General features: G+C 37.1%; 1 protein-coding gene and 1 pseudogene across 1 annotated transcript in view; both read left to right on the top strand.

The window, feature by feature from the left end:
- MALRD1 (MAM and LDL receptor class A domain containing 1) overlaps positions 1–18,341 on the top strand; it is a gene marked incomplete at its 5' end in the record, with an annotated part of 847,841 nt that overhangs the window by 650,912 nt on the left and 178,588 nt on the right. Inside the window, one exon of the mRNA XM_035729081.1 lies at positions 5,511–5,668. Coding sequence (XP_035584974.1) covers positions 5,511–5,668 — 158 coding nt within the window. The remainder of the gene's footprint in view (positions 1–5,510; positions 5,669–18,341) is intronic.
- LOC113923202 lies at positions 1,594–1,692 on the top strand (annotated as a pseudogene).

Here is an 18,341-nt window from a genome sequence, read left to right as displayed (position 1 = left end):
TCTCCCTCTGCCCCTCCCCCTGCTTGTAATTACTCTCTCTCTCTCAAATAAATAAATTAAAAAAGTACAGATTTGAAGGGGCACATGCACCCCAATGTTTATAGCAGCATTATCAACAATAGCCAAAGCATGGAAAGAGCCCAAATATCCATCCACTGACGAATGGATGAAGAAGATGTGATATACATACACATACAATGGCATATTACTCAGCCATAAAAAATGATATCTTGCTATTTGCAAAATGTGGATGGAGCTAGAGTGTATTATGTTAAGCAAAATAAGTCAGAGAAAGACAAACACCATATGATTTCACTCATATGTGGAATTTAAGAAACAAAACAGATGAGCATAGCATAGGGGACAAAGAGGGAGGCAAACTGTAAGAGACTCTTAACTATAGAGAACAAACAGGTTGCTGGAGGGGAGGTGGGTGGGGAGATGGGTTAATTGGGTGATGCATATTAAGGAGAGCACCTGTGATGAGTACTGGATGTTATATGTAAGTGATAAATCACTAAATTCTACTCCTGAAACTAATATTACGCTATATGTTAAATAAAAACTTGAAATTACAAAAAAAATAAAGAAATCATAGGGAAAATCAAAATCAAAAGCTAATTCTTTGAAAAGATTAATAAAATTGAAGTCCTTCTAGACATATAAACCTAAAAGAAAGGAAAAGACAAATTGCTAATTATCAGAAATAAAAGGGGGAACCTTTATTACTTATCCATGACACTAAAAGGATAATAGAGAAGTATTATGTACAACTAGATGCCCACAAATCTGATAATCTAAGTAGACCAGTTCCTTCAAAGACACAATCTACCAAACTCACATGATAAATAGATAATCTAAATAAGCTTTTAACAAAGAAATTGCTTACGGGGCTGTCTGGGTGGCTTAGTCGGTTAGGTGTCCAACTCTTGATTTCAGCTCAGGTCATGATCTCAGGGCTGTGAGATTGAGCCCCACTTCAGGCTCCACATACAAGCAGGGAGTCTGCTGGAGATTCTTTCTCTGTCCCCCCCCCCCCCACTTGTACACGCTCAGGCTCTCTCAAATAAATCTTTTTTAAAAATTGCATACATAATTAAAAATCTTCCAAATCAGAAATCACTAGACTTAACTGGATTCACTGGTGAATTCTCCCAAACATTTAAGGAAGAAATTAAACCAGTTATATATATTCCAGAAAATACAAACAAAGGGAACATTTCCTGCCTTGTTCTAAATCAGACCAGGATTTCAAATCAAAAACAAAGATTACAAGAAAGGAAAACTACAAATCAGTATCTCTCATCAACATAGATGCAAAAGTTCTCCACAGAATATTAGCAAATCTAATTTAATGGAAACATATATATGCAGCACAACCAAGTGGAAATTATTCAAGTATGTCAGACTGGTTTTATATTTGAAATTCAGTTAGTGTAATCCATCACATCAACAGAGTAAAGCAAAAAATTAAATGATCATGTCAACAGATGCAGAAAAAGCATTTGACAAAATCCAACATCTGTTTGTGATAAAATACCTCAGTAAACTAAGAATTGAGGTGAACATCCCTAACTTGATAAAGAATATCTTGCTTCTGCAGCACATACTAATATTGAAATGATACAGAGAAGATTAGCATGGCCCCTACACAAGGATGACGCATGATTTTGTGATATATTCCATATTTTTATGGTGACTCTAGTTGATAATACTGTATTATATATTTGAAATTTGCTACAAGAGTAGATCTTAAGCATTCTCATACACACACACACACAGTAAATATGTGAGGTGATGGATGGATTAACTCAGTTGTGAGAATCCTTTCACAGTGTTTACAACTATCAAATCATCATGTTGTACACTTTAAATACATTTCAATTGAATCTGTCAATTATGCTTCAAAAAAGCTGATAAAAAGATATCTACAGAAAACCTATAGCTAACATCATTCATAATTGTGAGAAACTAGGTACTTTCCTGGTAAGGTCAGGAATAAGGTGAGGTTGTCTGTTCTCACCACTGATAGTCAACATCATCCTAGAAGTCCCAGCTAATACAGTAAGACAAGTAAGGAAAACAAAAGACAGACTGGGAAGGAAGATACAAAATTGTGTTTGTTTGCAGATGACATGATTGTCTATATAGAAAATCTCAATGATACAACATGAAGAAAACTCTTGGAATTAATAAAGTTATGGTAGTGTTGTCAGATACAAGGTTAATACACAAACGCATTTGCTTTATTACATGCCAGCAATGAAAAATTGGAACTTGGAATTTAAAACACAATAATGTTTACATTAATACCAGGGGGAGAGAAAGAGAAATACTTAAGTATAAATCTAACAAATAATTACAATGTCTACGTGAGGTAAAATATAAACTCTGATGAAAGAAATCAAAGATCTAAATAAATAGATATTCCATGTTCATGGACAGAAAGAATAAGTATTTTGAAGGTGTCCATTCTTCCCAATTTGATGTATATGTACAATGTAATTCCAATCAAAACTCCAGTACAGAATTTTGTAGATAGCAACAAACTGATTTTAAAGTTTATATGAAGAGGCCAAAAGACTCAAAATAGCCAACACAATATTGAAGTATAAAAAAACAAAGTTGGAGGAAATATAATACCTTATTTCAAGACTTACTATAAAGCTGTAGTAATCGAGACAGTGTGATATTGGTAAAATAATAGGTAAATAGATAAATGGAACAGAACAGAGAACTCAGAAATGGACCCACATGAATAAGATCAACTGATATTTGACAAAGGAACAAAGGCAATTCAACAGAGAAAGGATAGTCTTTTCAACAAATGGTGTTAGAACAACTGTACATCCATATAAAAAAAAATCTAGACACAGAGCTTAAACCTCTCATGAAAATTAACTCAAAGTGGATTATAGACCTAAAAATAAAATGTAAAACTATAAAACTCCTAGAAGACAAAATAGAACATTTAGGTGACTCTGAGTTTGGTGATGAATTTTCAGGTACAATACTAAAAACTCGAGTTGTGAATGAAAGGATTGTTGAGTTGCACTTCATTAAAATTAAAACTTCCACTCTGCATATGACCCTATTAAGAAAAATAAAACATAACCCACAGACTGGGAGAAAATATTTGCAAACACATATCTGAGAAAGGACTGTGTCCAAAATGTAAAAAGAATGGTTAAAACTTAACAATAGAAAAACAACCCAGGTAAAAATAGACAAAAGGTCTGAACAGATACCTCCTGAGGAACATACACGGATGGCAAATAAGTATAAGAAAAAATGCTCCATATTTTATGTTATCAGGAAAATGCAAATTGAAATGACATTGAGTCGAAATTAAATACCACTGCATACCTAGTATAATAACTAAAATCCAGAACACTGACAACACTGAATGCTGCTGATGAGGATAAAGAGGGCTGGGGACTTTCCTTCATTGTTAATGGGGTTGCAAAATGGTACGGCCAACGTTGGAAGCTGGCAGTTTTTTACAAAACTAAACATACTCTTACCATAAGATCCAATAGTTGTGCTCCTTGGTATATACACAAATGAAAACTTATGCTTACACAGAAACATGCACATGGTTGCTATAGGAACTTTATTCATAGTTGCTAAAGCTTAGAAGAAACCAAGATGTCCTTCCTAGGTGAATGGATAAACAAACTCTACATCTATACAAAGGAATATTATTCAGTGATAAGATGAAATAAGCTATCAAGCCACAAAAAAGATATGGAAAATCCTTAAATGCATATAGCTAAGTGAAAGAAGCTAATCTAGAAAGACTACATACTGTATAATTCCAACTATATGACACTCTAGAAAAGAGAAAACAGTGGATGTAGTGAAAAGATCAGTGGTTGCCAGGCATTTGGTGGGGGAGAGGGGGAAGAAAAGATGGAGAGGTGCTGCACAGGGGATTTTAGAGCAGAGAAACTATCCCGTACAATACTGTAATAGTGGACATGTCATTATGCATTCATCAAAGCCCATGGAATACACAAGGGAAAGAATGACTCTAATGTAAACTATGGACTTTAGTTAATAATAATGCATCAATATTGGCTCATTCACTAATTGTAACAAATGTACTTCACTAATGCAATGTGTTAATAATGGGCAAATTGCATGTGTTGGGGAGGATTAGGGGGTATAAGGAACTCTGTAATTCCTCTCAACTTCTTTAAGCTCAAAACTGCCCTAAAATATAAAGCCCATTATTATTTTTTAAATGGATCCAAGAACAAGCAACCCCTTAATGATTTCATCTACTTAGACCTCCTGAGGACTCCAAACAGGCTGTCTTATTTACCACATATTTGTATTTAGCCTCAATCCATTTGGTGAAATAATGTTCTTTGTGAACATAAACAGGCAAAAAGTCAAGCTGTTAGTGGTGTGGATGTGATAACCTAACTCTCCTTTGCAATTCACTCAGGCTACTTCTGTTTTTAACTCTATTCAAGGGAGCAATGCATGAGTGTTCCTTGCATTGAAGAATTCAGTGCCATAGGGATAAAGGTAACTAACATATATACTGATTCCTCAGAGAGTACTAAATTCACCTGACAACAAGCTCTTAAATAGGAAAGCTTCATAAAAGAAGCCTCTTGAACTATTAACGCACAGTTGATGATTTAAAGCCATATATCTCGGTAACAACACTAAAATGCCACAGAGGGGAAATAGAATACCTTTAATTAGAAAATATTTTAATAGCTTTGATTTAAAACTGTAAATAAATATTTAACCTAAGAAGGTATATATGTGTATATATATATGTGTGTGTATATATATATATATATATATACACACACACATATATATATATATATATATAATTTCATTCTTTCCTAGTAAAAGCCAAGCAGGGAATAGTAGCTATGATGAATTTTGACAACAATATCTACAGAAAAGATCCCTTTGTGTTTAAATGGAGAGATCTTTCATATACTGATGCAGATGAGGAGAATAGAAGTTATTGCTCAGAAAAAAAACAGCATGGTGACTTTCAGAATTGTATTTCACTTACTCTTACTGCCATTCACTACTACTGTGGTCAGTGTGGGAATCAGAGCAACTGGAAATGAGATACACTGTCAGTCAGCCTCTACTACCCCGTGTCCCTGCTCTACAGACAGCATACAAAATATTTTACTTACTTGAAACAGGCAGACAGGTTTGAGCAAATTAGAAGAAAAGGAATATACCTTCAGAGTCAGCACAGATATTTGATCACTTTAGGCAAGAGTCACATACTCAGGTGAATTTTGGGAATCATATAATCATAGTGACATTCTTTTTCTTTTTCTTTTTTTTTTTTTTTGTTCCAAAGAATTAAACATTATTGATATGTGACTCCACGGAAAGAAAACGAGTTGTGTTTAATTGTGTGTGGGTGGGAGGCATGCGATTTGCACATGATTTAAATAGATTCTGCCTCATGCTATGACACAGATCTTTGTCCTGAAAGAGTTGTGTTTGTCTATTTCAAGGGAGTGGACAGCACTTCCTGTCTGTCAGCTCATCTGGACCCAAAGAAGGACACAGGGCGAGAATCACTACTTCCCAGTACTTTCCAGCAAGCCTCGGAGTGTGTACTGTTCGATTCTGGTTCTACATGGTTGACCCCAAGAGTATGGGGATATTAAAGGTACAAAAGGGAGGTGGGACGTGTTTCACTGAAATATTCATAGCATGTGTTTAAACATTTTTTTTTTTTTTTGAAATCACAGAACACCAGTGTTGATTCCATTAATTTCTCATTTCTTTCTGGGACAGTGGGATTTTGGCCAACAGTGCTGTCATTCATCTTAATCTCATTCAAGATTTATCTCATTCACGGCTGCCACCTGAACTCAATTATGGTGCATGCTATTTAAAAGATCATCTAGAGATAAAAGAGGATGGGCAGATTCCACATGCATCTTCTACTAACAACTCAGATAGGGAAAATGCAGACGTGAGACCGAAGGGATAATGATAAAAAGAATTTTCTTCCCCAAACTAGGTAAAAGCAAAGAAATTTAAGATTTTAAGCATCTATCAGCTTACCCGAAAAACAACTTGCATGCTCCATTTTTGACTAATTTAAAACAAGAATCTGCATCAAATGCAAATGTCTTTGAAGAAGCAGGTTGCTGCATTTTTACTACTTTTCGTTGTATGAAATATCAGTAAGCTTTTCAATCAGCCTGAAGCAATTTTGAAATCTTGATTTCTAATTGTAAGATTATACATCAGAACACAATACCTGGTGTTCCTGCTTTGTAATTATACAACCACCTGTTGTTTGAATAAATACAGTTGGAATCTTTGACTTTATCTCAAACATCGTCCCTTGTAAACAATACAGTTACTAAGTGATTCCTATCTTTCAGGCTGGGTATTGTAAGCTTCATATCTGGTATCTGTTTTAATTCTACCATTCATCTCATGAGGTAATATATTTTCCCCAATTTTACAATTTAAAAAACGGAGACTCAACGTGGCTTAGTAACTTTTCTATTATAAAATTAACGAAAAATCTGATTTCAAAAATATGACATCGCTTACCCAGCATGGTTTCACAGGTGTTCTGCAGTCTAACAAAGAAGTCTAAGGAGAAGAATGGGGAACAGAGAGAAAGGAAAAAAGGGCCTTATCAATTCTAGCCAGTATAGAAAAGAGAGCTCTTCAAGAAAAAATACAAACATGCAATGAAAGTAGAGAATTTGTGCTGATTCTCTATGCATGCCTCTTTTCCTAAAGGGAAGCCAGTAAAAACAACAGAGAAAGAGATTCATTTTTAACAGTTTAGAAACAAGTAAATGAAGATCATGTGACAATTTTGGAATTTTTTTTCATTGCTTTTCAAAACAATATATGCAAACTCAGTAGATTAGCCTATTGCTTATGTTACATTTTATCCAGGGTTATTTATAACCACTAACCTTAGAGAGACTCCACAATACATTATTTCTACTGATTTTTTTTTAATTTTACTTTATTATGTTATGTTAATCACCATACATTACATCATTAGTTTTTGATGTAGTGTTCCATGATTCATTGTTTGCGTATCACACCCACTGCTCCATGCAGAACGTGCCCTCTTTAATACCCATCACCAGGGTACTGATGTTTTTAAACACAGACTCCTGCAGTTGAAGAGGACACAAATCCCTGGTTGTTACTTATGGAAGAAAATACCAATGGAGAGGCCAAGAGACCTTTCAACAGAACACAAGTTGATTTCAGTCACTGTCTCACAAAATGTTGCTTCCTCAGTTCAAAAAAGAGCATCCTTACCTTATGTCTTTTAGCTACTCACCAGCTGGTTGGTTAGACTGAATATTTTTGCACCCCCCCCCCATTGGTATGTGAAATCCTGAGACTGCTACTTCAGTCACCCATTGCTTGGAGTCATGTTTCTGGAAACACGTAAACTTTGAAAAAAATGTTGGCCTCAAGTCTTGATTTTTGATACCCTGCTTTGGTGACTGTGGGTTTTTTTCTAACCTGGAGGCAGCAAGTACATGTAGCTATGCTCCACTCTTCAGAAAGTTCTACTGCAAAGAACAGTGCTAGAGAATTAGCCTGACAACCGCTTTTTGTAGAGGAGTCACTCTCCCCCACTCCAAACTGTCCTGACAGGGTTGAGCGTTACTGTAGGTTTCTTTTACCAACTCCACAGCTGACCCAAGTCATAGTCTTCTCCAATATTTGGTGCAGATTATAGGACGATTTGTCTTTCTTGCAAAATCATAAGGATATAAGCTAGATTTGGGCTGTTGGAGACCATCTTTCCCAACATGGGGAGGGAGACTGTCTGAGAAAGAAGCAAACACAGGAACTAACTAAACTAAAGAAAGGGAGAAACAGAATGGTTTTTGCTCTAAGTCCTGGCTCCTACCTTGACTGAGCCAGTAAAATTCTCTGTTACTTGCTACTGAAAAGCCCTAACTTTTACAGAAACCCGAGAGAAACTGTTTTCATAATGTATCCTTATATCACTGATGAACGTAAGGGACAAATCTCACTTTCTCAATTATTGGTCTGGAAAATCCTGTGTGTGTGTGTGTGTGTGTGTGTGTGTGTGTGTGTGGTTCAGGACCGCATGGTGCATCATAGTTGTTCTAATCTGAAACTATTTCTTAAATTGATTACAAAAATCCTTTAGAAAAGATATGGCAAAATACCAATGGTGAAGTTTTATAGTAGAGGGCCTAGGAGGCCATAAAAATAAAAAGGCATTCCTAAGAGAGATTTCAAATTATAGTTTGCGGTAGAATGCTTTCTTGTCCCCACACATGTTATGGAATTGTATTCAGTGCTCTGCATCCCCAGCCCTTCTGTGCTTTGTTCCATATCCCAGAGAACTACAATTCCCAGGCTTCTTCCCTCTCTGCTTTCCTGAATAGGTTTGGCCAGTACTTTCCACTGGCCAAAGACCTGAGAGCAGGAAGACTAGACAAGACTTTCTTCTCCCTCTATCCCGTTTTCCCTACCCCTCCTCATCCTTCCCTCCATTTTTCTCTCCCTCCCCCCACCCCCCCTCCTCTGCTGAGTTTCTAACTGCATTTCATTTCTGACTCAGCTTTTTCCAGATAAGCTCTGCCTTCCCCAGGTATGCCTCCAAACTCCATCTTCCAGCAGCTCAGTTTCAGTGACTCCCTTTGGCTCTCTAGTTTTAGCAGTGAGACCGTCTTCCTATACATAAGGATTAATTTCTAGGATGCTTCATGATTTCCTTGGTAATTTCTCATCTTTTCCATAAACTTTGTAACCAGCGCTCTACATTAAAGTCTCTCTATTTGAAATACATTAGAGTAGTTTATATTTTCTAGCTTGGCCCAGTCTGATACAAGTACCCACTCCAAAGAAAACACAAATCTTTTCAAGATAATAACTTGTAACACAATGAAAAATTTTGCGTGAGCTCCAGTCAGTTTAAATTTGTCCTCTTTATATTAACTTATTAAAAACTTGCCCTTCAGTTGGGGAAGACAGAAAACAAATTTAAAAAAAATGCAAATACGAAAACTTCAACTTGTGATACAATACTCTGGAGCAAATAAAACAGGTTTCTGTAATAGTTACTCCTGGTCTGCTGGGAGAATTTTATTTTATACTGAATGGTAAGAAAGTCTTTGAGAAAGATGAAATTTGAATTTAGGCTTAAAAAAAAAAAGGAGGCTGCCTGTGAACATCTGGAATAAGAATACTCTTGGAAGACAAAACAAGTTAATGAAAAAGCTCAATGTATAAGATATTTGAAGGCCAGTGTAGCTGGAGCAAAATAAGTGAGAGAGAGAGAGAGAGAGAGAAGGAGAGCGGATAATGATGTTGAAGAAACAGGCAAGAGCCAGGTCATGTTGGCAGGACATTTTAGGGACACAAGGAGATTAGCTTTTATTCTAAGAACCACAGAAAGTCATTGGAGAGGGTCTTAGTCATCTTGGGCTGCTATAACAGATTACTGTGGCTTAAGCAAGGAAATTTACTTCTCACAGTTCTAGAGACTGAGAAGTCCAAGTTTAAGGTACTGACCAATTTGGTTCCTGGTGTGGACCCTCTTCCTGGTTTGCAGATGGCTGCCTTCTCACTGTGTGCTCACCTACAGAAAGAGAGACCATCTCTCTCCTGTCTCTTCTTATAAACACACTCATCCCATTCATGGGGGCTCTACCCTCATGACCTGATTGCCTCCCAAATACCTCATCTCCAAAAACCAAAACGTTGGGAATTGAAGCTTTGGCATGTGAATCCAGCTTAGGGGGAACATGTTCAGTCAATAGCAGAGAGTATTAAATTGTGGAATAATATAATCTCATTTGAAAGTTTAAAAGATCTATCTGGCTGCTCTGTGGAAAGGAATGGGGACTGGTGAGTGGGAGGTGGCCAGAGGTCTGGCAGTAAAACAAGGAGGCGAGTTAGAGATGATTTCTAGGTGTCTGGAGCAGAGAAGATGTAGCTTTGCTTAAAGTTGAGTCTAAGGATAAATTGGAAAGCGATTTCTACAAATAATAAATAGTTAGATTTTCACCTGGCATAAAAGACTATTTTCTAAATAAAACATGCTTTAATTTTATTAGTATATTAATGAAGGGCATCATATAAAGACAAACCAGACAAGACGTGTTCCGTCAGTTAGATCATGGTGAAAACCAATTATGTTTTTCCTATTAATTTTTAGGATAAAAAGCCAAATGATTCAGATTTATCCCAGCCTGCAAAGTTGGCATAATAGGCTGCATGAAGAAGGCATGTGTTTTATAGGAACATGGAAGCCTGATGATAAAGGAATAATATTCAGAATAGTAAATGGATAATATTCAGAAAAATAAAATGTTCACACAGGCATCAGTGTCCTTTGATTCAAAGGCTCAGGAAATAAAAGAATAATGCTAATACATACTTTATTTTCTAGGTCAGGTTTTTTTTTTTTTTCCTGTCTTTCAATTACCTACCTACATATAAAGTTAAAAGCACTCCTTAAAATGGTGCTGGTCACTTTTTGATCCACATTGCTAAAAGAGCCCTAAGTGAAACAAATAATTTCCCATGAGATTACTTAGTTCCATTAGTTCGGATTCCTAGCTTCTGGCTTGTTTTGATATTTAGCCAACTCAGGTGAATTATTTAATGTCTATGAAAAGAAGTAAAGTTTGTCACAGGAAAAGAGAATTTCTTTAAAAATGACTAATATTCTTTTATTATTCCAGACTCATTTGTAAAGGCACAGAAGGGAAATGAATAGGAAACTTTTATAATTGATACTTTTCATAACATTTTTTTTTTGTAATTTACAGAAATTTCTAATTGCTCAGGGGAAAGGAATGAACTACTTCCTAAAACTTCCTTCAGTGATAACAGATGAATTAATATATCTAAATGGGCTTCAAGAAGTGTGTTGTTCATATTTCAGAACAGTCAGCCTGCCGTGTTGAAATGATCTTTATCTTAGAGTTGTTTTAGACACAAATGATTTCTGCTAAAACGTGTGGAATTTAGCATGTAAATGTTCCATTCAGGAAACTGTTGTTCTTGTGGCCCCATGTTTGTGAATTCTGTTTTGTTTTAATGTCTAGGAAGATAGTAAGAGCAGAGCAAAAAAAGACTGAGAAAAATATTAGATGGTTACTATGTACCATTCATTGTTTGAAGTCGTGTGTGTGTGTATAGTCTTCACACTCCAATGAGACAATACTGACATTATCTACATTTTGACAGATGAGGAAAATGAGATCAAGAAAGCTTCAGGAACTTGTTCAAGGTCAGAGAGGAGATGGCAGATGGCAGGCCAGGGTGTCCCCAGATCCACTGGCTCCAGTCTGTGCTTTTAATTACTCTGCTCCACTGCCTCTTAGCATTAGAAGGTTATTTTTATGGCATATTTTATGGTCTGTATTTCTATTACTCAAAATCATATGTGATACCAATAGTTATTCTTTAAAAGGTGCTTTGCATATTCTATGTTCTGTATATTGTAGTTTTCAGTGTAGATTTGGTTTGAGTTTGCAAACTTTACCAAAAAACGGCATAATCGTTATGTAAATAGTCAGATGTACCTCCTAAATGCGTAGTGTGTGTGAGATGTTGTGGGGGGTGCCAAAGCTATTTGTTTTACCTATCATTTAATCCTTTTATTCTACTGCTTTAAAAAAAAAGATTCTATTTATTTATTTGAGAAAGAGAGAGTACTCATGAGAGAGAGAGAGAGAGCGCGCGCACTCGCACGTAGGGGGAGGGGAATGAGAAGGGGGAGGGGAAGAAGAGGGGAGGGGGTAGGACAGAGGGAGAAGCACGCTCCCCACTGCTGCAGGGCTGGGTCCCAGGACCAGGAGATCATAACCTGAGTCTAAGGCAGAAGCGTTACCAACTGATCCACCCAGGCGTCCCCTGTTCTGCTGCTTTTGATGATTAACTTTTTGAATGAGCATTTCAACGATAAGAGCCACCAAGACCACATCTTTATTAAACTGGTTAAGGCTTCCTCTGGTCAGTTTTGGAATCCTCTTGAGTTTGTCATTAGATCTGTATCTGCCCCATTAGAAGAAGTAGACCTTTCAGTACCCCTCCGCAGAATAATGCAGGGGAAATTCTGTTTATTCCTGTGATGCTGCCAGACCCCTGAACTTCAGAATAAGAAGTTTCACAGACGAGAAAAAGATTTAGCCTTTTTTTCTTAAATGCAGAATGAGTATGGGCTCTCCAGGGGGCGCTGTGGTGCAAATGCATACTGCACCAGCAATGGCCAGGTACTTTGAGATATTCTAGAGAGGGAATTTGATACACCAGTCAGCAACTACCCCATTCACCCATATATAATAATATGATAATCATAAATAATTGAATAGCAGATCAATGAAATATGGTATATATACAGTCACTAGTAATAGAGGAAATGTGTTTTAGATTTGCATTCATTAGATTAGGGCATTAACTTACCACTCAGTGCAGTGAAGTAATAATTTACAGAATGAGTTGCCCAAAAGGCTCTGGTTATTACCATGAGATGTTGCTACATAGATGAGGACATACCCCGTTTCCTAGTTATCACTAGCACTGTAGAAATTCTTCCAGTCCTATGTTGAGTAAAAAGAGAAATGAGCAAAAATGTAAAGTTTCCAAAAGGGAGCAAATGTATTCAAAAAAGTTTAATATATACTTGATTTACAAAAATACGTATTCAAAATTAAATAGGTACTAGTTTGCATACCATATGCTTAAGGCAATTTATAGATTTTCATTTTCCTTACTATTAAGGCTTAATTTTAAAATGCATTTTTATGATATGTTATTATGAAAGTTGAGAGGCACTGTCAGTGTTCTATCTATAATCTTATCTTTTTTAAATTTTTTTAAAAGATTTTATTTATTTGTCAGAGAGAGTGCAGAAGCAGGGGGATCGGCAGGCAGAGGGAGAAGCAGGCTCCCCGCTGAGCAAGGACCCTGATGGAGAACTCGATCCCAGGACCCTGGGATCATGACCTGAGCTGAAGGCAGATGCTTAACGGACTGAGCCACCCAGCCATCCCTAATCTTATCCTTTTTTAAAGTACATTTTAACTGATGTTCCAGGCTAACCAATTCTCTCTCATTTCTGTTAAATGCTGAACTTCATGGTCATTGTTTGCACAAGTGATGGCACCCTGTTTATGAAGGCAGCTTTTGAGAATGCCATTAGATAAAGTTTAAGACAGGAAATAATAATTAGTGCAAATGTCCCCTGGCATAAAAGGTAGAGAGATATGGGTAGGAGCTGTTGAACATACTTAGCAAATTTCTGCCCTCTAAACAGACTTGTAGAAGATTCTGGATTGTACTCCAAATTTGAGCATTTCGTGCTATTTTAAGCAGAAATATGGAAAGTAATGTACCAGGGCAGCAGTTCTAAATGTGTTATGCACACTCGTGTGGCATAGGTAATATCAAGAACAATAGTTAAAATGAACCGAAGTATTTTTTAGCATTTTCCTCCCTTTTTGAGAATAGACTCAAGATTCTCCCTATGTAATATCAGTACCCCATGTTTTAATCTGATAGGTCTCATTGAATAGAAGAGAAATAAAAGGTGGTATCCAGTGTGCCAGGCATTCAGTGAGGCAGTTCACCACCTAGGACCTGCAATGGGTTACACGTAGGAGAGTGTGTCAAACACGCACATGTCACCCGTAACATAGTAAGAATCATGGGCTTGTATTAACAGTTTAGCAAAGGCAGGCATATAGATCTTCAAAGCAATGATACTTTAATAGCTCAGGTAGAGAAAACTGTGTAACTCCTGTGTATCTTCCATGGTAGATAATAGAAAAGTTAACTGTAGGAAGGCAAAAACACAGCTGTTAAGTTGCTAGGAAATGATAAATTCTCAGAATGAGAAAGTACCGCAGGAAATGCAAAGGTTGACACTTGAGAGAAGGAGCTAATCTGATTTGACCTTCAAATTAGACTTTCCCTTTAGAATATCAGAAAAACAGAAAAAGAAAAGGGACCTCAAGTCAAAGAAATATGCTGCTAAAAATTAAAATCAAGTCACAGTTTTAAGACAGAGATGTGGGAATTGGCAAAAGAAGGCATTTCTTACACCTGCCTACAAACGGGCCAGATGCAGTCACCTTGAGAAAGAACCAAAAGTCAGCTTTGCTTAGAAGTCTGAGTCCCAAGCTGAATAGGACTTCTTAAAAAAAAAAAAAAAAAAAAGCATGTAACATATTCAAAGTTAAAGCATCTTTCACATTTTTATTTTGTGAAATCTGTCAATCTCTATTTTACTAATATATTCTAGATTTAATGCATAGGAAGCCGTTTCCTGTCATAAAATAACAAAATATTCTAGAGGTGCCTGGGTGCCTCAGTTGGTTAAGTGTCTGCCTTCTGCCTCCAGCTCAGGTCAGGATCCTGAGGTCTGGATGCACCCTTCCCTCCAACCAACTTCCTGCTCATCGGGGAGTCTGCCTCTCCCTCAGCCCCTCCCCCCACTCATGTGCTTTCTCTCTCAAATAAGTAAAGTCTTTAAAAAAAATAAAATATCCTCATCTGTTTTAGTTATTACATAATTTTGATTTTTAGATTCAACTAATTAAGCCACTTATAATTTATTTTGTGTATGTATGGTGAGAGGTTAGAAGCTCATTTTTTTTTTCCAAAATAGCAAGCCAGTTCTTCCAACACCATTGATTCAATACTGTGTCTTCTCCCTGTTAATTTGATGTACTTTTGTTATCTCATGTAGAATTCATATGTGTATTTGTGAATTTTCTATGGATATATAAAAGAATGATTGCTTCTTCCATACAAAGATAGGTAGATGGAGGGGCGCCTGGGTGGCTCAGTCGTTAAGCATCTGCCTTCAGGTCATGGTCCCAGGGTCCTGGGTTCGAGCCCCGCATCCGGCTCCCTGCTCGGCGGGAAGCCTGCTTCTCCCCCTCCCACTCCCCCTGCTTGTGTTCCCTCTCTCGCTGTGTGTCTCTCTGTCAAATAAATACATAAATAAAATCCCCCCCCAAAAAAAGATAGGTAAATGGAGAGAGAGATGATAGAAACACAGAGATAAATTAAATCATACACCTCTACATTTTTATGACTGTTATCTCAATTTGTCAATTTAGGAAAATAGTATTTTAAATTCTTTCAGTGAAATTATAAAAGTTACAGTTTGTTTTTATTAGTCTCAGCCTTTTATATTCCAAAGCCATATTGTTGAACGTATTCAAGACAGTTATATGTGCTTGGGAAGTCATAACTTTTATCAATATTAAATGTCCCTCTTTATACTTTTACCAAAATCTTATTTTTCTGTTATTAATATGGAAGTTCTTCTATTTTTAAATGATTTTGTTAGTATGTTACCCATGCCTTTATTTTTAACTATCCCATGATATGGCTTTAGTTATGTCAGTTTTAAACAGCATATGGCTGGATTATTTTTTTTCCCCATAATCTGAGTTTCTGGTTTTTATAAATTAATTCAGTCCTTTTCGCATGTGTTATTGTTTCATCACGATATAGACCTATTTTTTGTGTGTTTTCTATTTTTCTTCTGTTTGTTTTATTTTTTTCCCCTTTACTGCTGTCTTTAGTTGGGTTGATTAGATTTCCTGAATTCTTGCTTACTTCCAGTAAATTTTATTTTTTTAAATTTTTTTAAAGATTTTATTTATTTATTTGTCTCAGAGAGAGAGAGAGAGAGAGATAAGAAGAGCACAGCAGGGGGAGCGGCAGGCAGAGGGAGAAGCAGGCTCCCTGCTGAGCAAGGAGTCCAACATGGGGCTCCATCCCAGGACCCTGGGATCATGACCTGAGCCAAAGGCAGACGCTTAACCGACTGAGCCACCCAGGTGCCCCTAAGTTACAGTAAATTTTAATTGCTAGGTCTCTTTTTCTAGAGTGGACACGGTTTTTAATAAATCACTTTGTTTAGGTGATCTAAGATTTTTGTGATTAAGATTTAGGAAGGATCACTTTGTTTAAAATATTTATCCATTATCACTGAAAATTAATTGCGTACTTCCACGCACCCCTCAAATAAAAGATAACTTCGGCAAGTTTTATTGACCCAGCTCATCTTCTCAAACAGCTCTATGGCTTATTCTTGTTGGCTGGAACCTTAGATTCAGGGTGTAAATATTTCATCTGCTTTCTTGACAATCATATTCTTAAAAATGCTGTAGACCTCACTAGCATGTAATTATCAAGTTTATGTTTATACTATATAATCATGTATGTTTTGTAGTCATCTTTGCTCCCTACTCTGTATTAATTCCCATGCAATCCGCTATGTTGGATTCTTTGATATGTAAATTACTTTGCTAAGGCTACATTAATGAAATACCACAGACAGGGTGGCCTACCCACAGAAATTTATTTTCTCACAATCCTGGAGGTTAGTGGTCCAAGATCAAGGTGCAGGCAGGTTTGATTTCTTCAGTCCGCTCTCCTTGGCCTGCCGACGTTTGCCTTCTTGCCATGTCCTCACATTGTGTGTCCTCTGTGCGTGCATCCCCAGTATCTCTTCCTGTGTCCAAGTTTCTTCTTCTTACGAGGACACCAGCAAGATTAGATTAAGGCCCATCTTAATGGCCTGCTTTTCATGTACTGACCTCCTTAGAGGCCCTATCTCCAAATACAGTCACATTTTAAAGTACTGAGGTTTAAGGTTCAACATATGGACTTGGGGCAGTAGAAACATTCAGCCCTACCAACATGTTTTGCTCATACATTTCAGAAATTGTGCATGGGTGATAAGCTTTTTGAGTTCCTGATTGACCGAAAAGATATGTACCCATATTAAAAAAGAAGTTTGATCTAGGTTCAGAATTATTTTTTCTTAAGTAATTGACAGTGTTGTTGCAATGTATTCTAACATCCATTATCCACCTGCCTTACAGAAGACAGATGTCTGATTATTTCTCCTCCAGGATTTTTACATATTCTTTTCTGTCAGGGAGTGGGTAAAATGTTCTTTTTATCCTTGGAGTTCATAAATCCCTACAGCAATTTGGTGGGCCTTTGTCATTTTTCATCTCAGGGAGATTTCCATCTGTAATTTATCTGATTACTTCCTTCTAGAAAAATCTTCAATTCAAATTCTGATCATTCCAGGGTTTTTTGGCTTTTGTTTGTTGTTGTTTGTTTTTTAATCACCCATTCCTCTATTTAACCTAGGGTAAATTCCTTATTTTAAAGCACTGTAGCTTATTTATAACTCAGTGACCTCCCAACCCAGAAAGTTGTGATGTTTTAGTGTGAACAAGCAATTATTTGTAAACTTAGCAATGAGAGCTTTGCTAGCTCTCATCGCAGTACCCACATGATCTTGATTCTTGTAAGTAGATACATTTGTTTTTCAAATAAAATAATGAACTTGCTAAGGTCGGAATTGCACAGCAAGAAACATGAGATTCTGGGCGCCTGGGTGGCTCAGTCATTAAGCGTCTGCCTTCGGCTCAGGTCATGATCCCAGGGTCCTGGGATCGAGTCCCACATCGGGCTCCCTGCTCAGTGGGAAGCCTGCTTCTCCCTCTCCCACGCCCTCTGCTTGTGTTCCCTCTCTCGCTGTCTCTCTCTCTCTCTCTGTTAAAAAATAAATAAAAAATCTTAAAAAAAAAGAAAAAGAAACGTGAGATTCTGGTTCCATTACTGACTAGCAAGTCAGGTATTCTCTCTAGTCCTCTACGAAGTTTTTGACTAGAAAATCAACTTTCTAGTTGATGCTTTCCAAGCCTAAAGTTCTTAAATCTTGAACTTTTCCATTCTTTAGCAAGTGTTTACTGAGCACCTGTTCTATACATGACAGTATTCTAGGCACACCTAAATAAACAAAACAAATTCCCTGCCCTGATAGGATTTATGCTATCATGGTGAGACAGACATTAAACAGGAAACGTGATGAGTGAGTTGGGTAGTCTTTGCAAAGCCCGTGTAACACAATGAGGCCGAGTAAGGGGACTGGTGGAGCCAGGAATGGCCAGAGTGGGCCACACTGGGATTGTAAACTTTGAGCGAACACTTGAAAGGGCCCAGGGAGCGAGCCATGCAAATATGGGGGACATGATGGGAGAACATTTCAGACAGAGAGAAAAAAACAAAACAGAACAGTGCAACAGCCCGAGCTGGGAGTGTCCTTGGTGTTTAGGAGGATTGGCAAGGGAGCCTTCTGGAGGGAGAGAGTAGTCAGACCTGGAAGAAGGGGGAGGGGAGAGAGATCTTGAAGAAATATTTATACCTTTGGAAGGACGTTTTTATTACCTCTGTTGTGTGGCCCAGTTCTAGGAAATTGCTATTACTAACTCAGTTCTTCAGGGCTTCCTTTGATAGCTTAATGTACCTAGTACTTGGAC

This window comes from Zalophus californianus, chromosome 9 (assembly GCF_009762305.2).
Source record: "Zalophus californianus isolate mZalCal1 chromosome 9, mZalCal1.pri.v2, whole genome shotgun sequence".
Classification (NCBI taxonomy): domain Eukaryota; kingdom Metazoa; phylum Chordata; class Mammalia; order Carnivora; family Otariidae; genus Zalophus; species Zalophus californianus.
This window is presented reverse-complemented; position numbering and strand designations above follow the sequence as displayed.